The sequence below is a fragment of the Natator depressus genome, chromosome 2 (assembly GCF_965152275.1).
Source record: "Natator depressus isolate rNatDep1 chromosome 2, rNatDep2.hap1, whole genome shotgun sequence".
Classification (NCBI taxonomy): Eukaryota; Metazoa; Chordata; order Testudines; family Cheloniidae; genus Natator; species Natator depressus.
The window spans coordinates 11630252-11652324 of NC_134235.1; the positions used below are offsets into that span (position 1 = coordinate 11630252).

Consider the following 22073-nt stretch of genomic DNA (forward strand, 5'->3'; position numbering starts at 1 on the left):
CAGAAGTCTGATCACAGCTATGGAGGCCACTAGCATGGCCTGAAGTTGGGAGGTGGTATGGGGAGAAGGGTACAGGATTTGACAGCCCTGGTAGTCATTGATGCTCATTTCACCTGAGGATTCCTGTTAGAGAGGTGTCAGCTCTGTCTGTGCTATTTTCAGGCTGCTTGTATCCATAATGGTGGGGTTTCATCTAGACCTCTGTCAACACAGGATGACAGCATCCTTCCTGTTCTGTGGACTTCCCCATACATCTGTTCTGGCATGTATTTTAAATTTGGCAAGGCTCTATTCTGTCACCCGCGCTGGCATTGTCTCTGCAAGTACCCCCCACTGATATTAAATTACACTGTTCACAGTGTAAGCTGCTGCTCATAATGAGCCAGAGGATTAGCACCCATCCCCTATGTAGTATCAGCTGGGTAAACCTTCCCAACACATAGGTATTGTAAATGGCAGCACATGTCCTCCAGTTTGTATCTGACTGGTACGGTGGGTCACTTGTTTAATAAAACCCACCCTTCCCTTTTATGACTTTTTAATGTTGAGCATTGAAAAAGTGAAACATCCTTTTGTCAATCACTTTGGGTCCGTTGCAGTAGTTCCCAGGTAAAATGAAGTTAGTTTTCAATGTTAACTTTCGTTTTACTCATCTCTCTCTGACTGACAAGAAATCAGTATTCCGCATTTCCACTTCACAGATGACAGATGACTTAGTTCTTCCAGCCATATTGATAGCAGAGGACAGTCATTTACTAGGCCAACATTTATCTCTTAAATCTAAAGTTAAAAGGTTGTCAATACTGTATAGTGACTTCACGACCAGATTGTTAAAGTCACGGATTACAGCAACTTCTAGCTTTTTTCTTAATACAAGGCAATTCTTAGAAGTAACTAGATAGCTCTTCATACTCTGAAGCAACAAGGATTCTTTGCTCTTACTGTGATTCAAGGGATGGGACAGTATTGGACTAATAATGTTCCAGCACTGTGCTCGGGGTCACTGTGCTGTTGGAGGCAGATGAGACGTAAGCAGGGTGGATAAAAATCAGTGATTCAAAAAATCAAATCTGGGTTTTATATAAATTAAATACATTTTTCCTTTTAAAAAGAAACCTATTTAAAATTAAATTCTGAAATTCTGACACCATAAGTTAAGGCCTAAACTTATTATAATGTATTAAAATAATTTAAATTAAGTAAAAAAAAGAACATATTCAAGCAGTATATGTTTGCTGCCAAGTTTTAAAGAAAGTCAGATCAGTGAACTGGAGGAAGTCACTGGCTAAGCACCTGGAACCAGAGATTGTTGAAATGCTAAACCAGCTTTTGACAGCAGGGGTCATAGGTGCTGGAACTAGGGGTACTGGGGGTGCTGCCGCACCCCCTGGCTTGAAGTGGTTTCCATTATATCCAGGGTTTACAATTTGGTTCAATGGCTCTCAGCAGCCCCACTATAAAAATTGTTCCAGCACCCCTGGCAGCGGTCTCTTCAGTAGGTGCAGACTGAATATTTTCTTTATTTCAGTTTATTCAATTAGTCCAGTGAAATTACTAGTTCATTTGAAGTTGAGAAACAAATTGGAATGGAAAAGGCAGCAAAATTTGTTTTCCTCTTCCATTCTATGAATAAAACTGAGTGTGAGAGGAGATCTACTAGTTCTAAAATCGTGAAGGACATGATGACAATAATCAGATCAGTTCACTAACTGCAGGTAATACTTTCTTTGTTTAATTAATAAATAAATGCAGAACATGTTTTGATAAACTTTTTTCACTTTTGTATCCAACACATTTAAGGTAGTTTTATTTAAGTAATACAAACAAATTGAAAATGCTTTTTGTGCATTTTAATTGAATTCCAATTTCCATCCAAAGGCAGCTTGACCCAGATCATGACTAAAAAGATAATCATCTTCTAGTAAATAAGAAATACATTTATCATTTTCTGACATAATAAAAAATGTAAAAATTAACAATCTGAATAAATGTATGTTAAACTATATAACTGCTTAAATAATGTGTGTCCTTCTAGTTACCAGAAAGTAACAATTTGTACCAACCAATGAGACTCAACCTTTCTTTAGGAATATAACGAAAAATTACAAATGCAAAACAAGATTAAAATCTATTTAAATCAAAGTTTCCTGCTTGTGGATTTAAATCAATCCCCCTGGGACATAAGACGAACATGGTGTCCATATTGGTCATTAAGGATCCCCTAGCAATTTTTTGCAAGATTAGAGTACAAGCTTTAGTGTCTTGCACAAACATCAATGTGAAAAACGACGTCCTGCCTTCCAAAACTATCCTGGCAGATTCTGCGGCTGTGGTATTCTTTATTTCCTGTTCTGAACTATTGTATGGTGTTGCTCTAGGACGCTAAAGAGCTGCTATGTTGTATGCCGTGGGTGGTTGTGTTTCAGTGGCGTACAATCCACCAGATCTCTCACACGTATGAGAGAATGCCAGCTCTAGCACCTCTGCAGAATTCAACTGGGGCAGAATGGCCTAGGGAAAGAGCCTGTCTCTTTGGTAACTAGGTCCCAAATTGGTTAGGGCTTTGAGGTTAACATTCCATCTGGAAAATTCTTGGGAGCCAGTGGTGATCCTGGTGTAACGTGCATAAGAAAGCCGCATTCTGAACTAACTTCAGCTTCTGAAGGGTCCCAAAGTGCAGCCCCATACAGAGAGCATTGCAGCAAATCTAACTCTGAGGTGACAAAGGCCCTGTATAACTGTATTAAAGCGCAACACCTCTGCCTTCCCTTCTGTCTCTGTTTTGTGCATAAGGGGGGTGGGGAGTAATAGACTTAAGGAGGAGGAGGGTGGAAACAAATGTGTGTGGGGAATTTTTTTATCATCTTATTACACAGTGCACTCTTAGAAAGGACAACAATACAGCTGTTGCACAGAACACCATCAACGGCAGGCCTGAAAAGTAGATCCATGACAATGCATTACGCAGTGACCTCACCACTTTAATGAATTTAAGTGTCTGTGATCCAATAAATTAAGGGGAAGCAGAGTTTTGTCTGAGCACAGGAACAGCAGGTTGTGAAATCCCAACAGGTGAACCTACCCCCAATGGTGGTGGAGTGGGGAACTTGGAAAATAGATCAGGCCAGTTAAGTTTAAAGGATGATAAATTTTTTGCAATAGCATTCAATGAAGACTGCTGTATAAACAAACAGGATAGGGGGAGGGAAGGTAACAAACAAAGGAAAGCAGTGAGAGACACTTGAGGTGGTATGCCTCAGCTGTTTAACAGAGCACGGTAACAGCTCATAATACTTGACGATTACTTTACTTTAGTCCAGGAAGTAAAGAATACCAGACGCAATAGAAAATGCAAAGGGAATGTAGGAAAGAGGAATGGGCTCAGATCAGGACACTCGGACAAACACCTGTTACAGTAAATGTCAAGTTTCAGAGTAACAGCCATGTTAGTCTGTATTCGCAAAAAGAAAAGGAGTACTTGTGGCACCTTAGAGACTAACCAATTTATCTGAGCATAAGCTTTTGTGAGCTACAGCTCACTTTATCGGATGAAGTGAGCTGTAGCTCACAAAAGCTTATGCTCAAATAAATTGGTTAGTCTCTAAGGTGCCACAAGTACTCCTTTTCTTTTTAGTAAATGTCAAGGGATTTAATGACAGGTTTCAGAGTAGCAGCCGTGTTATTCTGTATCTGAAAAAAGAAAAGGAGGACATGTGGTACCTTAGAGACTAACAAATTTGTTTGAGCATAAACTTTTGTGAGCTACAGCTCACTTCATCGGAATGCATCTGATGAAGTGAGCTGTAGCTCACGAAAGCTTATGCTCAAATAAATTTGTTAGTCTCTAAGGTGCCACAAGTTCTCCTTTTCTTTTTAAGGGATTTAATAGCAGTTAGTATTTTTTAGGCAATGTATAAACATGAAATAATCCGCACACCATCCCTGTGTGGTAGATACGTAGTAGTCTTATTTTACAGATAGGGAAACTAAGATGAGAGGGCTTATGTGGCTTGTCCGAAGTTGTTAGAGTCAAAAGTGAAATTCTGGAATTCCTGGCTGTCATACTCAGTCCATCTGAATATTGCCTAGCCCTGAGCCTGTTTCCTTGGGGCACCTGACAGAGTCACAGCCTAGGGTGGCATAGCTCCCTGCCCTACACAACAACTTGGTGATGATGTGATGTAATTGATGACATGGCTCTGGCACTTTGTGATGCATCATCATCATATCACAACGCACTGGCACATGCAGTAGATATTACCAAATGAAGTTTTACCAAACTTGGGTCTGGACCATTCAATATATTCTAAGCTAGGCCTGCAGGAGATCGGATCAGCCCAATGAAATCTGAAACTGAAAGCTGAAGCTAGACACACTCAGACTGGAAATAAGGTATACATTTTTAACAGTGGGGATAATTAACAATTGGAGCAATTTGCCAAGGTTTGTGGTAGCTTTTAAAATCAAGATTGGATTTTTTTAAAACAGATATGCTCTAAGTAGCCTTACAGATGTATGGGCGAATTGATTACTGATTATTCTCTTAGACCAGGGGTTCTCAACCTTTTTATTTCTGAGTCCCCCCCTTGCCCCCCCAACGTGCTATAAAAACTCCACAGTCCACCTGTGCCACAACAGTTCTTCTGCATATAAACCCAGGGCCGGCATTAGTGGGTAGCAAGCAGGGCAGTTGCCTGTGGCCCCATGCAGCGAAGTTGCTTGGACTTCAGCCCCACCATGGTTGGGATTGAGCTTTGGCTTTCTGCCCTGATCCCCAGACAGGTTAGCACTGGCTATGCTTCGTGGATCCCTGAAACCTGCTCCCAGCCCCACAGGGGCCACAGACCCTTGGGTGAGAACCAATGTCTTAGACTGCATTGGTTAAAGATTTAGTCTCCTGAGGGCTACAACATCAGGAATATTATTAGATTTAAGAGACCCTAAGAGCAAATGAGAAACAATTCCAGTTGATTACATTTTCCTTTATTAACAAATTCGCTAAGCAGATAAACATAATCCCACAAATACTAAAAATACAACAGCAGATGGGTTGAGAGCATGAGGTGTTTAAGCCTATGACCGATATCACTCACATCTCCTGCTGGGAGCCCCCTCTCTCTTCCTTCCAGAGTGTCACTCATTATTCTCCTCCTCCTCCTCCTCATCACCCATGGTTGTCATCCTGGCATGTCCCTGGGCATTTCTTCCCCCTAGCATGCAGGCCGGGCAACACCTTTTATTCAGAGAAACACTTATGCCTATTAAGACTCATACATATGCATAAAGGTGTCAACCCCTTTCTCCTTACCTGCACTTCCACACCCCATACATTTTGGGGTACTCCACTTTTCATAGGTTGTGCCCCTTATTCTCATTAGCATCCACATGCACATGTCCCCACGGTAATCTGCGTTGAGAGCAGAATTTCTCCTGATGTTATGATTGAGTGCCTTGCAGTCTAGAGAGGTATATTGGGGCATATTTTCCCAAACATCACCCATTGGCATATTCTTTACAGTAATCTTGTAACTTTACTGCTACAGGGTCATTCCTGGGTCACCTACTTATGTCCCCCTCTTTAGGCCCAAAGACTAACATGGCTAAGATGAAATCTTACAGACTTCAGCCTGAAAACTTTGCATTATAGCCTTACTTTGCTTATATACTTCATACACACTCATCACTTATACAATCTCTCTGGTCACTCGATTTCTGATCTCAAAGTGACTATCCTTCAACAAAAAAACTTCGAAAACAGACTCCAACGAGAGACTGCTGAATTGGAATTAATTTGCAAATTGGATACAATTAACTTAGGCTTGAATAGAGACTGGGAATGGTTGATTCATTATAAAAAGTAACCTATTTCCCCTTGTTTATTCCTTCCCCTCCCCCCCCCCCGTTCCTCAGACGTTCTTGTTAAACCCTGGATTTGTGCTGGAAATGGCCCACCTTGATTATCATACACATTGTAAGGAGAGTGATCACTTTAGATAAGCTATTACCAGCAGGAGAGTGGGGTGGGGGGAGAGAAAACCTTTTGTAGTGATAAACACCCATTTTTTCATGGTCTGTGTGTATAAAAACATCTTCTGTATTTTCCACAGTATGCATCAGATGAAGTGAGCTGTAGCTCACGAAAGCTTATGCTCAAATAAATTGGTTAGTCTCTAAGGTGCCACAAGTACTCCTTTTCTTTTTGCGAATACAGACTAACACGGCTGTTACTCTGAAACTTATAAAAGCTTGTCAACCTTATACTCATCTGACCCTATCCTGCTTACACCTATCCATCATACATTAATTAATTACACTTATCCACAACAATAAATGCTCAATTAAATTCTTAAAAGAGATAATTGGCTGCATTTAGTTCACACAGGAATTCTTTTGGTAAAGTTCTGTGGTCTGTGTTCTATAAGAGGTCACCAGAGGAGCTCTGCAAAGCAATGAAGCAAATGACGAACAATAAAGCACCAGGTCCTGATGGGATATCAGCTGAAGTACGCAAAGTGGGGGGAGAAACACTAACAAGCTTCATTTCCTGCTCCTCAAAATCTTGCACATAGAAGAAATCCCCGCTGACTTACGTAACGCTAACATTGTCACCATTTTCAAAAAGGGAGACAGGGCCAACTGTGGCAACTATTGAGGCATTGCCCTCCTCTCCATCTCTTGGAAGATTCTTGCTAGAAACTTACTGAATCACCTGCTCCCTGTTGCAGAGGAATTACTTCCAGAGCCCCAGTGCGGCTTCAGACCATCATGAGGCACCACTGACATGATTTTCGCAGCCAGGGAAGAATGTGAAGAACAACACCTGGAGCTGTATATGGCCTTTATCGATCTGACCAAAGCCTTCGACTCTGTCAACCGTGAGACTCTGTGGAAAATCATGTCAAAGTTTGGCTGCCCAAGCAAATGTATCACCATTGTAAGACTCCTCCATGACCAGATGACTGCCTCCATCCTGTGCAGTGGCTCTACCTCAAAGCCCTTTGTCATCTGAACTGGCGTAAAACAAGGTTCTGTACCAGCACCCACCCTTTTCTCCATTTTCTTAGCAGCTATGAAAATGTTAACCCAAGACTGCCTCCACAGGGCATTGGCATCCAATATTGGACTGACGGCAATCTCTTCAACCTTTCTCGTCTCCGTGCCTGAACTAAAGTAATATCGGCAAAAATAACCGAACTCCAGTACGCAGATGATTCTGCTGTAGTTGCACACTCAAAGGAGAATCCACAAACAGCCCTTAGTTGCTTTTCTGAAGCTTACAAAAGCCTAGGGCTAACTCTGAACATTGGCAAAACAAAAGTTCTTCACCAGCCGGCTCCCAGTCAATCATCAGACCCTGCAAGGAAGATCTACATCAACAAAGAAGAGCTGGAAAATGTAGATCACTTGGCCTATCTTGGCAGCCATCTCTCACAGAGGGCAGACATAGACATTGAGATTCCGCACAGAATTCACTGTGCCAGGCTTGCCTTTGGCAGACTGTCTCGCCGGGTGTTCAACAATCACGACATCAGAACACACACTAGACTTTTATTTTATAAAGCAGTGGTAATCCCAACTCTCCTCTATGGCTGTGAGACTTGGGTGACCTGTAGAAAACACCGGAAAAATCTGGAACACCAGCACCAGCACTTTCTTCAGAAGGTCCTCAACATAAAGTAGGAGGATCGTTGCACTAATGTCAGTGTCCTCCCAGAGGCCAACGTGTTCAGTGTTGAGACCCTGATTATCCAGCACCAGCTGAGGTGGAGCGGGCACTATGTACGCCCACCTGATGGGCGTACAACAATTGTTTTGGTAAGCATACAGCTCACCAAAGGAGAAAGGAAACAGGAAGGCCAAAAGAAAAGCTTTAAAGACATCCTCAAGATACACATCAAGAGATGTGGCATCGACACCACGCACTGGGAGACAGTAGCCCAGGATAGAGATAACTGGCGAAGACTTGTCAGAGAAGGAAGGTCCACTTCTGAGGAAAATTGCCTTGTCCTGGCCTCAGAAAAATGCCAGAAAAGAAAGGACAGATGACTGTCACGCCGCAATCGTGGCCCAACCATGACTTCCAACGCCACCTGCAATGTCTACTAATGAGGCTGCGGCTCAAGGATCGGACTCCTCAGTTACCAAAGGACCCATGAAAAATAAAACCTGTGAAAGAGATCGTCCTTGACCTTGAGGGATTGCCGCTAATGCTGCCAATGACAAGAGGTCAGGCTAGATGATCAGAATGGCACCTTTTGGCCTAGGAATCTAGGAATCTAAGACATCTGGACAGTCTACGGAAAAAAAAATTGGGTTAAATAACAGACCCAAGAATTAGCCACATTTTGGAGGAAACAGTCCTGAATTAAGTGATCATATGCTGGCCAGCAAGGGAAATCTGCAAGGGAAGACAAGATACAAGCGCCTCAATACCAAAGATCTCAATGGAATTGTAAGAATGAATGAACCCCAATTCCTGTGTAAATGAAAGCACGCCGTGCTGTAGTGGCATTGCCAAGGAACATCCAGGCTGTCTGCTTTCTGGGTTGTACTCTAGTACTGACCACAGTAGCCTAATTGGAGACTCACTTCCCCACAACTGAAATCTCTGGGCACAAACAAGCCAAACACCACTGTGTTGTAATCTCCATGTATTTATAACTCAGTAAAGGATGTTTGGGCATTGTGCCGCAGAAGCAATACAAGACTGTAAAACCCAGTAGCCTGCAATTATAGACAGAGATGGCTGTGACTGACTGTCAGCGCTTCTCTGGTGTCCAGTGGTCGGCAGCATAGGGTTTGAATTCCAAAGATGCCAGTGACTCACCAGCTAATTATAATATTACTTAAACTATTTATATTTGACACTGAAACATGCCGTGGCAGCAGGGAAGAGGAGCATGCATACCATGGCTCCTTGAGGAGAAAAGCCACAGCCAGCTGATGCAAAGTTGACTGCAGTGCAAAGTTGCTCATCTCATTGTTCAGGGGGTCCTGGTGTGACATCAGTTTTTACCTTCCCTGTGCACTCCGCATTGGAAATTGCCAATATCTTAGTCATCTTAGGCAATCCCCTGGGGAGGCAAGTGGGATACACTAGAATAGCAACAGAGGTCTGTAACAGATCCCTGGCTGCATAGAGTCGATGCACAAACACAATGGTTGGCAGCTACACCACACACATGTGGCAAGGATGTAGCTAGCAATTTGTATAGGCACTGTCCAGTTTGTTTCCCCTTCCCTCTCCCCACCCACTGTTATACCTATAATAGGTCATGGTAGACAGTCTGTCGCACCAGATGTGATCGCTAACCACTTATTGACTAACCCTTAGCTGATCTGAATATTATAGCGCAACACTTTGAATGTGAAGAGCTTTGAACTGATGGGATGGATCTACACCAGATTTGCCAACATTTGGGGACCTTTTAATATCCTCTCATCTCCTGAAAACCATGCGAGGTAGGGAAATAACGGTCACATTTTACAGATGAGGCAACTGAGACACATATGCGACATCCCCACAATCGCACAGTGACGCAGGGTGTGTCTGGACTACCATCATCGGGTGTAATTGCAGCTTGAGCCGACACACCTGAGCGAGTTTTAAATTAGCTCGCTCAGGCCCCGCAACGGTGAAGCTGCAGCACCGCCAACATCAGTGCAGGCTGTGCAGAGGTACCCAGAACGCTGGGCAATTACCATGGCTTCACCGCTCTAGATACAAGCTAGCTCGGATATGTCATTCTGAGATGGAGTCGCACCCAGGGACTGGAGTCTAGACATACCCTACATGCAACTTCCAGGTTCTTACCTTCCCTTCCCCCCATCCCTCGGGTCCAGTTGTGCAAACTTTATTTACATTGATGACTTCAATGGGACTACTCACCTGAGTGAGGGCTTATCAATGTGGGTAAAGCCTATCTAACTGGACCCTTAGTATGCGTCCGTATCATATACAGATAGGCATCAGGAAAGCAAAACTCAAAGACTCTCATAAACAAGGGGAATTAGTATTGCAGTTACTTATGTACTGCCACATTTGAATTTTAATTGTCCAGGAAGGAACCCCAGTATGTTTAATAATAGTAGCTCAGAGTACATGAACGGAGGTCCTCTGGTAGTGGGAACTGAATCCCAGCTCTGCATGGACTCCAATTCTTTATTCAGACACAAGGAATGCATGAACTATCCAGGGATACTCACACTACATCAGTAGTCAGGTCTGTGTGGATAGTAAAAAAATCAAAAAACTTTCCTGGAAACCAACTGTATTTGCACACTAACAAACCAAACACATCCATGTCTTCACCTGGGCTTGTCTGGCTGCTGGGCCCATGCAATGAAAAGTGAAAGCAGGTATTCCCAGAGATAAATTAGGTTGGCCAGTGTGAATGGCTTTCATGTGATCTGCTTCATTATATCGTTAAATGACAGGATTACTGCTAACGTAATCCTGATGTGTCCATCATCCTGGTATCTCAGAACCAACAAAACTGTAAAGCAAACATTCTAGTTCAGAAGAGTGTGTTCGCCACCCTTTCTCATATTAGCCTTATCCAAAGCCTATTGAAGTTATTCGGAGTCTTTCCACTAACCTCAATAGGTTTTGGATCTGATCTGTTATGAAACATAGTACTCCTGGAGCTCTCCGTGTAGCAGTGTTTCTCTTCACCACCAGCAATCAGATCCTATGAAGTTAGGCCCCAAAATGGAGCTTTTCTCAAACATCCTCAATAGTCACTTATTGAAAACAAACAATAAAAATACAAAATAAGTCATGCAAGAAAACACTAGAGACTGTGGCTATCGGTGCAGAATTCTTTGATTCCGCACCTTTGCGTTGTCTACCTGCACAGAACTCCACCCAATCTGCTACTCTTCTCTGGCTATATGCATGGGGCTCCCTGTCTCCATTACTCTGCCTGCATGCCCTCCAAACCAAAAGGAGAGGTTTTTTCCCAAACTGTCGCATTAATATTGCCACACGTGTGTGTGGTATAGTGCCATCTATCCAACTTCCACGGGAATTCACACCACCACAGATCTAATGGAATCCAAACTAGTTTTTAAACTACAGGAACTAATTAAAATTGGCATCTACTATAAATAGTTCTGGTAAGTTCAACTGGCACAAGCCTGTCTGGCCTACAAGAACATCAAAGGAATAACTAACTCTTGTTTAATCTTGTTTCACTGAAGCAGGAAAGAAGCAGAAAGGAGGTTAGTGGCATCAAGCCAAATGTCCATCATTCAGAAAATGCAGAGTGCCCTCAACATAGAAAAGTCTTTTGTACGAGGGAAGGAGCTGAATGTCAAAACCAACTTTGAATGTGGCTCAATATACCACTAGCAACTGGCTGAAAACTGAGGGGTGAATGGATAAGAGAGAATGAATAGGCTGAAAGAGATAAATAGAACAATACAATATAGAATGGAGTGTTATGAACATGGGATCAGGTGATGAACTATGGTGCCTTGGGAACAATTTTGTGGTCTTATTTATTTCTTGTTGTTACAGAAAGCTGGCTATTCTATTAAAGCCGTACTTTCCTCTATATTGTATGATTCTGTGGCTCCATCTCTTCTCCATTACCTGTTTGCTCATGGCTTTGAATCCTCCTTTTCTTATACTGTCTCTTCAGTCTCAGCTTCTCACTGTTTTTGCTTTCTCCTTATTTGTCCAGCACCGTTCTCTCCACTTTTATCTGCTGGTGCTACAGATCTGCCTCTCCCTCTCTTTTGCTGATGCTTCAGGCAGATGTTCTAGAAGAACAGGCTTCAGTGAATGAGCATCTCCAGTTTAGAGAGAAGGAGATAATCAGGTCATTTTCTGGGCATACATTAGTGATAGGCCTCAGCCAGAATTCCTGATTCTCACATTCCCAAATTTGCTGAAGCTGGAATTCAGATCAAAATCCAGACTTTCTAGCTGTAGTTTGGAGGTTGTTCTGCAATGGTAGGACCCCCTAATGTTTCCTATGTGATACAGCAGAAGAACCAGAAAATGCAGTTGACCATAAAGAAAAGGGAAACTGACCCATCCAAATGTACGTTCCAAATGGAAGAAATGGTGCAAAGTAAATCATCAGTGTGAATGGTGGCTCCTGGTGGTACAGATGAAGAATGTTTTAATATTGTTACAAACCTATGGCCATCTAAGTTCCTGCCTCCTTATACCATATGTGGGGGAGGGGGGCCTTGTACAAAGTATTGGGACTACAGGACAGTAGCCTGCCTGATCCTTATTTCTTACAGTAGGGTGGGATTTTGAAAAGCGCTCAGCATGAGCGTGACTCTCCCACACCGAAGTCATTGGTAAAACTCCTTATGGCTTCAGTTGAAACAGAGTTAGGTCAGCTCGAAGACCACATGAAAATCCATCTGTAGTATATATGGAAGCGAGGGCAAGAGGCAATCAGTTAATAGCAAGAGGCTCTGTTAAACGAATCCTAGTCTATAGTGTACTCCCAAGGCACTTAAATCTTCAGGCTTTTAAGGAATTTAAATGTTAAAAAACTCCTTACAAGTTACTTTTAAATATCAGCAAATTGTTTTAAAAATGATTTATGCAAATTAGCCCTTTAAATGTTTTGCATGAAATGCCCTTAGTTCCCCCCCCCCCCAACACACACACACATACTCAAAAGATGGCAACCCTAAATGGAGCCTACACTGTTTTGGGAGACAGTCAGAGAAGCTGCTGTTGGCTAAAGATCCTGACTCAAACTGCTTAGCGGATTTCTGAAAGTGGAATTAATGATCTCTGTGCAGTTTACGCTGCTGCTTTTTGCTATCTTTGCTGAAGAGTTGAAATACTCGTGAATAATATAACTTGTGAATTCTGGGTTTTTGTCAGTCCTCTGAATTTGACAATTACTCTAGATATACAAGTTGCTTTTGACTGCCAGAAAGACATGGGGAAACTGAGGTACTGATCGGATAAGCAAATTGTTCATGCTCAACGTAACAGGTCACTTTCCAAACTGGAACAGAATTTAGGGGTTCCTAGTTCCATGCTCAGTCCCCTGGAACACAGTGCCTGAATATAAACTTTTATTTAAAAAACCCCTCCAAATAACTGAATAAATCTATATTTGCTAATACTTGCATCTTCCTTGGTAGATTAATAGAGGTTCATCAGCAGAGAAACATTGCAGTTGAGCAGTTCTAATCCTTCACACTCTGCAAATGAAGGAAGATAGTGACTCTGGGCCGTGATTTAGGGTACTGTAGGGCTACATTTGATCCTCAGACCACAGACTGGGCACCTCCGTTGTAAAAGGAAGTGCTTTTGAATATTACAACTAGGACAAAGTGAACGGTGCCCAGTGCCACAGTTTGGCTACTTTCTTCCTGCAGTAGCTGAGTAAGACTGTGCTGTATGCATCCGGAGTAATGGGCTGTTTCCTGTAAAGAGTTATTACTGCAAATAAAGAGACATCGGGCTGATTTGATCAGTAGAGCAGCGCCTAAGAAATTGCTTTCCTAGTCAAGTTTGTCATTGTGAAACAGAGCCTTTCTTTCAGGTCATTGTTCTAATGTTATTGCTCTGACCAGGGTACACTGCTTTTCATGAGACTTAATCAGGTTAGATGTTTTCAGTAGCTTCATGTTTTAGTGGCTATAATGAAGTAGGCTCCTGATGATCAAAGAGTATTATCCATCTCATTAGCTGCCGTATTTATAGCATTGCTGATTAAATGGCTCAGAGTCAGAAGCCATCCAGCTAACCACATCTGTGCTGATGGTGGCAAGCCACATTTTAAATCAAACACAGGCAAGTTCATCTTCCCTGCGCAAGTCTACCACACTTAATGGTGAACCAGTAGTGTATCCATGCACTATGCTATCCAATGATGGAGTGCGCTTGCCTGTTCTACTCATGAAAAAGGTCAGAAAGCTAAGAGATGTGTCTAAGATCTGTATAATTCTCTTCCAGGACTCGGTTTGTGCCTGCTAAGAACAGCCCTATGCTGCATGACTCATTCCTTTCCAGAGGAAGCTCAAGGAAGCCAGGAGACACTTGCTGACTCTCAAGGGAAGTTTCATACTTCTCCATCCCTTAGCAGTGTACTCAGCACTCTGGAGTCAGTTCATCATGGTGCTTTGTAGAGCAGACCAGAGAGTTGTAGCTTGAGCAGAGGTCTGAACCTACGGCCCCAAGTAGTCTCCTCTCTGTCTCTGCACTGGATCTAGCATCAGGAAAGGGATGGACTCTTTCCAGAGTGCTTCCAGACACACAAAGTAAACAATCTGGGGAAGAAATAGAGAAAATACATATTTTTCTTCTTCAGTTAAAAATGATCATAGGTGTTACATGTACATGCAAAATTTTCATTTGAAAATGTGATGGTGTCTCTTTAAGGGGGGTTTATGTAGCAAATGGATGGGTTAGTTGCTATTAATACTTGCTTTTCCGATCTTAATCTTACCAGTTTATTAGTTGAAAACCATGATGGGAAACCACACAGCGCAGCCTCCTTAAAAAAATCTTCATTCTTTTTGAAAGTTATACCCCACAGGATCTTTGCTAATATGCTTTGAAGCATCATAAAAATATAATTTCAACTACAGTCGTCATGGTAAATGAACAAAGTATTTTTTGCTAAGCGAGATTGATTCTGTTTCACTGTTTGTTCATTTACTCGTCAAATTCTCCAAAATAAACGTAATTTGCAATGCACCAATCTTTAATGTGAATTTGTGAGATTCTGCTGTAATTTACCTGCATGTTGTACAATAACAAATTATTATCGTTAACTTCTATTTGCAAAGTAGCTTTAACAAGCTTGCTTATCTGTTTCATTATATTGTTTTATGCGTGTAAGCAGCTCTGATCCTGCTCTCTTTTAGGGATTTCAGCAAGATGAAGTGATTGATTGAGTATGACACTTCCTTTGCATCGACTGTAACAGTTTGAAAGCCATAAACAGTCCCTTAAGATAAGGATGTTTGCTTGAGTTGTCAGGGAAAGATTAAAGCATGTTTGGCATCTGAGGCTAATGATGGAAATACTTAGAGGAAGTTTTCATCACCATAACGTGTACCTACATAGCAGAGCTTTTCCTACGTAGTTTGAAAAGTCTGGCAGCTGATGCTGAATTGGAATTGTGTAGCAGCTTTGGCAGTGATCCAACTTGCCCCTTCACAAATTAGCTTTTGTGACAGCTAACAAGCTTCCTTGCCAATCAATGCGAGCCATTTCTCACAGACAACACTCGTGCTCCTTCTTCACGTCAGTATGTTTGGTGTAAATAAAAAATATGTGCTGCAGGGTGAAATGAGCTATCAGCGAGTTTGTATGGACAGGTCATGCTGGTTTTATGTTATAGCCAGTAGGGAGCTTTCAAGTCCCTGGTCATCTCTATTTGCTAGAATTTATAGAAGCAATCATGGCTGATGACAGTATGTTAGAAGGTCTGTCAATGGAGTTGTCACCCAAGTGATTATGGGATGAAGCCATAAGGCCCTGGGAGTATCTTAGCTGCCTTATTTAACCTCCTGATTGTCCAGTAGCAGAGTGGACAGAAGGGAAGGCTACTGAGAGCCAGGAAAACTCATGCAAGACGAAAGGATCAGCCACCTTGAAAAGGTGCCCCTCCCCCCAGCAACAGAAAACATACTTTAGGTTTATATTTTGCTGTCTTCTGCTACCTATAGCTCTGTCCTGGGCCTGGGCTGCACACAGTTTTTGTTCCAATTTAACTACGTTGGTTTAAAAACTGATGTAGTTAAATTGGTAGAAACACCTAGTGTAAATTTATCATCATAAGCTGTTCCAATATAAAAGGAGTACTTGTGGCACCTTAGAGACTAACCAATTTATTTGAGCATAAGCTTTCGTGAGCTACAGCTCTGTAGCTCACGAAAGCTTATGCTCAAATAAATTGGTTAGTCTCTAAGGTGCCACAAGTCCTCCTTTTCTTTTTGCGAATACAGACTAACACGGCTGCTACTCTGAAACCTGTTCCAATATAAGCACCTCTAAATTGGTATAACTGCATCCATACAAAGGGTTGCATCAATTTATCTGGGTTGGATTGGTTCTAAACTGGTATAATTAAATTGGTACAGAAACCGTGTGGAGACAAGCACTTGGACTAATTGCTCTTCAATAAAAGGAGAGCTGGCTTTACCTTGTTGAAGGCACAGGAACAAACCATCCCAAAGTGCAGAGAGAATAGCAAATATGGCAGGCGACCAGCTTGGCTTAACAGTGAAATCTTTGGTGAGCTTAAACTCAAAAAGGAAGCTTACAAGAAGTGGAAATTTGGACAGGTGACTAGGGAGGAGTACAAAAATATTGCTGGAGCATGCAGGGATGTAATCAGGAAGGCCAAGGCACAACTGGAGTTGCAGCTAGCAAGGGATGTGAAGGCTAACAAGAAGGGTTTCTACATGTATGTTAGCAACAAGAAGAAGATCAGGGAACGTGTGAGACCCTTACTGAATGGAGGAGGTTGGATATTAGGAAACACTATTTCACTAGGAGGTTGGTGAAGCACTGGAATGGGTTACCTAAGGAGGTGGTGGAATCTCCATCCTTAGAGGTTTTTAAGGCCCAAAGCCCTGGCTGCGATAATTTAGTTGGTGTTGGTCCTATTTTGAGCAGGGAACTGGACTAGATGACCTCCTGAGGTCTCTTCAAACCCTAATATTCTATGATTCTATGAAAAGGCTGTCCTAGATTTTATCTGGGCTGTTAATTTCTCCTCCTTCACTATGTGACTCTCATAGATTAGTTGAATCTCATCTATCTCTAGGTGCTACGGTAATACAAATAATCATCGTAAGTGCATGTAAAATGTCATTTTGATCTCTTTAAGGCACTTTTCAGTTTGATTTTCTCTTCCTATGTGTTTATCACTCTGATTTTGGAGTAATTTGGCAGACTAAATCACTCTGGAATTATGTTCAAGCTTCTCCAAGTCGGAATTGGACCCATTTCTGAAGTGCAGCAACCATGGTTTGACAGAGACACCAGACCACAATTTGAACGCTTGCCCCATTATTCTGCTGTTTGAACGGTAGCCTGATCACAGCCTTGTCTTTACTATCTACTTTGGGACAGGGTTTGACCTGGTGGATTTGTTCAGCGTGAAGGAGATTTTTGGAAGGAAAGAAAATGGAATTCAGAGTTCTTATGTACGACTTGGAAGCTTCCCCATCGTGCAGAAAACTGAGTAAGTTTCCTGGTCTTCTTTTCACTTGAGCCTCTGATATCTGTGATTTAGTTCTTTTAAGTTAACCCAGAATCTTACTGGCTGTCCCAAGGCAGTTTCTGCTGGCTTTGAGTTGCCCATTCAACTCTGCTGGCAATGCCCGGTCACAAGCCACCCTGGAGCCTAGGTTCTAACCCCATTAATCACTCCTGTCTAAAATGAGCGTTTGGAGGCACTTTCACCAAGGTGTGTATTTGCTAACTGCAGGAGACTGATTCCCCGTGGATGTAGTTATCAGGCAGCTAATACAGTTTCTTAACCTCCTAAAAGAATGAACAGCAGTTAATCCTCTGTCAACATGGATTCAGTACTCAGGGGCTTTTATAACATGAGGCTGCCAGCTGTGTCACAGTCCATCAAAATGGGCTCTCTTCAACCTGTCATATCAGTTCTGCTAGCATTAGCCTTGAGAAGAATGAGTGCATAATTTCATTGAGTGCCTATGGAACAATGGATTGAATTGTCTTCATTAACTTTTTTCACATGATTGTTTTAAATTTAATATTACAAAAATCAATATTAATTATTTTCCTTCTTCTGGATAAGAGTGATTTTTTCTAATCTGTTTTGACTCTTCTCCTTGGCTCATTGTGTATTGGAGATACTCTGGCCATTTACATTTCTTTGATTTCATAAGTTTGGTCATCTTGGAAGCAACCTGGATTGATCCCCTCCCCACCCTCTACCTAAAAAAAAAAAAAAAAAGTAAAAAGTGAAAATATGGCTATAGGAAAGAAGTTTTAAGTCCGTAAATTATGCCAAGTCTCAGGGTAAGTGAATTTAGGAATGGGGGGGATGAATTCATTGCACTAAATAAACCTTGGTCACTATGTGAAATGTATATATAATTGCTCTATGTATTATGGGACTAGACTAATTCTGTATGACTCAGGAAAATGAGAAAGGGATCCAGAGTCTTTCACCTCTGCTGTGGCTTGTTTGTTTAAATCCTGCCTAAATTTGTCATGGTCCAGAGTCAGCAATCACTTAAGTACCTGCTTAGCCTTAAGGGCATGAGTAATCACAGACTTCTTTATCAAAGCACTTAAGCAGGTACGTTAAGTCTGACTTCCATAAGACTTAAGCAAGCTATGCTTAGGGCCCTACCAAATTCATGGTCCATTTTGATCAATTTCATGGTCATAGGATTTTAAAAGTCATAAATTTCATGATTTCAGCTTTTTAAATCTGAAATTTCATGGTGGTGTAGTTTTAGTTGTAGGGGGTCCTGACCCGGAAAGGAGTTGTGAGGGGGGCAAATACAGTACCACAACCCGTCCGCCTCGCCCCCCAATACACAAGATTATTGGAGGGCGGAGGGGACGGGCTGTGGTACTGCTACCCTTACTTCTGTGCTGCTGCTGGCCAGCTGGAGAAGGCGGCTGCTGGCCGGGAGCCCAGCTCTGAAGGCAGGAGGGCTGCCAGCAGCAGCGCAGAAGTAAGGACAGCGTGGTAGGGTGTTGCCACCCTTACTTCTGCACTGCTGCCTGCAGAGCCAGGCCCTCAGTTAGCAGCTGCCACTCTCTGGCCATCCAGCTCTGAAGGCAGCAGCGCAGAAGTAAGGGTGGCCTGGTATGGTATTCTGCACTGATGCTGGGTGGGACACTGCCTTCAGAGGTGGGCAACAGCCGCCACTCTCCAGCTGCCCCGCTTTGAAGGCAGCACAGAAGTAAGGGTGGCAATACCACGATCCCCCTAACATAACCTTGCGATCCCCCCTGCAACTCCCTTTTGGGTCAGGACCCGCAATTTGAGAAACGCTGGTCTCCCCCCATGAAATCTGTATAGTATAGGGTAGAAGCACACAAAAGACAAGATTTAACAGTCCATGACATGTTTTTCATGGCCGAGAATTTGGTAGGGCCCTCACAGGAGATGGGATAACTCATGACTGGAGATGGGATAACTCATGTGCTTGAAGTGTTTGGATGATTTGTGATCTATAATCTGAAAAGAGTCCATTCAAAAAAGCCCTTAATACAATAAGCAACAATTTGACACCCTGACACTGACTTGCTGAGTGACGGTGGGCAAGCCACTTTGCTTCCGTGCCTCAGTTTCTTCATCTGTAAAATGGGGATAATGATGAGGATGATCCTGTTTTTTAAGGTACTTTGAGATATATGGATGGAAAGGTCTATATGAGAGTGAACGATTAACTCAGGGAGAGTGACAGACATGGAAACAGTTTTCAGAGACTGATCAGGAGGAGAGCAGAAGCTTCCATCGAGTCTGTGTGGAGAACAGAAGTTCCTTGAATCTATTAGAGATGTGGTAAATAATGCTCCAGGGTAGCTGTTCAGAGCCATGAAGAGTGTGATTCAGCTAGAAAGTCACTTCCCTGAATCGGACTTGACGTTGCTGTGCTGGAAAGAATTTGCACATCTCTTTGCCAATCATGTTTAGAATGAGGGGTGCAAATACATCTGCATTGGTTTAACTTGGTCGCATCCCCTGTGCAGAGGTTTCCGGTGGTACTGCGAATAGCCTGTGTCCAGGATCCCTTTCTGTTGTAGCTTGTGAAAGCCAGCGCTGAAGCACTTTATAATTAGATGGGAGTTCTCACTTAGGACATCTTAGAAGAGGGCATAGTGCCATCCCTACTGAAATATGCTGAGGTTTGGCTTGTGCTGAAGGAGGTGTCTCTTAACTTTGATTTTCTGTTGAGCTATTGGCCAGTCTTGAACCTCCCCCTGTCTGAGGAACATGTTCTGGAAGTTAGTTGCCAAGCTACTGTGGGGTTATCTGGACAGGGTTAGCTTTCTTTCTTTCTCAATCTGGTTTCAGACCCCAGGATAAGGCTGAGATACTATAGCATTGGCCACTAACACAAAACCCTAAGGCAGAGAGGACAACATGGGGGCAGTGTGACTGATGTGTGTGATGCATGACTGAGTGATGGATTCAGGGCATTGATATTAGATCTGTCACTTAGCTGTGTTCAGTGGGTATTCATCATGTAGTAATGCTGATCTGGGTGTGAAGACTAGCTAAGAAGGACAGGACTTCCCTGAAGTGAATCCATTCATTATTTTGAGGTAGGTACCAATAAGCTTTGAGGACCCTTCTAGAGGCATCCAGGACTCATTGCAATTTTTGCCATTAGAGCTATTTAGCGAGTATTGTTACCCACAGACATGTCACTGTCTTGTCAAGTAGCAGGGTTCATTTTCTTTCCTCAGTAACAAACCGTTAAGGAGGGATTTTTAGTCTATAGTGACAGACACCAAAAATTGCCCCAAGGTTAAAAGCAAGAAAACCATTTGTATCTGGGCATTTTCAGGCACAGCACTGCAGTGGCAATCTCTGTGGTGAACTCTGTCTTCGTGCTTTCTTGTTGTTTAGCTGAGATGACAGATTGGCTGGAAAAAAGTTAATTAAAGCAGAATAGTGATGAGACCGATAAGCATTTCTTGCTGGGTGAAGAAACTGCTCAAGGCTCTTGCTTGTTCCCTGCCTGCGAGCAACAGTATTCAGGAGCGCCCGTTGATGTCAGTGGCAGCTGCTGGGGGCTCAGCAGGGTTGAAAATCATGTCCCTTAATTAGGTATCTAAGTCTTGATTTCAGTGGCTAATAGGCAACACTGGCACCCTGTGCCTGAAATTGTGGCCATCGAATGGCCATTCAATGGCCTGTGTAAAATGAGTTGGTGTTCTGAGGCCAGTTCCCAGTAGCCACTTATCCACATCACAGCTCCAGCTACCACATTTCACACGGGTCATCACCCTTGTGGACAATGGGGATAATCCAAAGCCCACTAAAGTTGAAGGAAGCCTTGCCATTGACTTCAACAGGCTTTGGATCAGGGCAAGTTTGCCAGCCATTGACTGGGCGATGGGCTAGCATTACATTCTGAGGCATTTGAAGTGCCTCACTAGCATTGCGACTTGGGGCATTCTTGTATTGCTTCCGCTCATGCTGCATCATTTTGTTTAACATAGCTGCCATCTTGTTCTCCCTAGGACTATCCATATTGAAACAGTTTTTTGGCAATTACTAAATTTCCCTTTTTAAACAAATCAAGAAAAGGAAATTTAAAAAGAGCCTGCCAATGTTCACCCTTCTTCTGTATTTTAACCTGCAAGCTCCTGTGGTTTGGAAGGAAAACAAACTCAAGCTCCAGGAGGTTTTAGTATATTCCATTTTTGTCTTCAGCAGCCTAAGATATTGCGGGTTCTAGGAAGATTCCCACAGGAATATCACTCAAGGAAAATGAAATCACATATACCTACATAAAACCAGGAACTGAAATTATGAATAGCACTAAAACAAAGACTCCTTCCTCCAAATAATTAGTAATAGTGTTAATCAATTCATGGCAGCTTCTCATAATTAGATACTAATTAATTAATGTACTGAGTAATCTATTTAAATGGTTTTAGTTTCCATTTGGAAAAAAAAATATTATACATGAGAATTTTGTGCTTGGAAAAGGTGCCAGACTGGTGGCCCTGAAGAGTGAAATCCTCTTCATCTGCAGAAGTAGGGCCCCAATTCAGCAAAGCACTTGTACTTCTGTACTTGAGCACTTGCTGAAAGTTAAGCAGGTGCTTAAGTGCCTTGCTGAACTGAGTCCTAGGATGCAGGGTGGGCAAAAGCAGTACAAACTTTCCTTGGTGCCTCAAACCTAACTTGTATGGACCACCTCTAAGGCTGACAGGGTATTTCAGTCTCCATGGCTCATTCAGTAACTGGCCTCTCCGATTAGAACTGCAGTAGTGGCTTTTGTGATGTGGACAGCTGCTCCCTGAGAATGAGCCTGATAAAGGGGGAAATCATGCCCCGCAGACCCTTGCATAAATCTCCCTGCACCCTATGCTATCTCTGTGGCACTGTCTCCCTGGATGC

The 22073-nt window shown here is 42.6% G+C and overlaps 1 protein-coding gene across 1 annotated transcript in view; it reads left to right on the plus strand.

Moving 5' to 3' along the window:
- Window positions 1-22073, plus strand: part of LOC141983518 (collagen alpha-1(XXII) chain-like) — a 208389-nt gene that overhangs the window by 59230 nt on the left and 127086 nt on the right. Inside the window, exon 3 of the mRNA XM_074946717.1 lies at window positions 17075-17186. Within this exon, the coding sequence (XP_074802818.1) occupies window positions 17075-17186 (112 nt within the window). The remainder of the gene's footprint in view (window positions 1-17074; window positions 17187-22073) is intronic.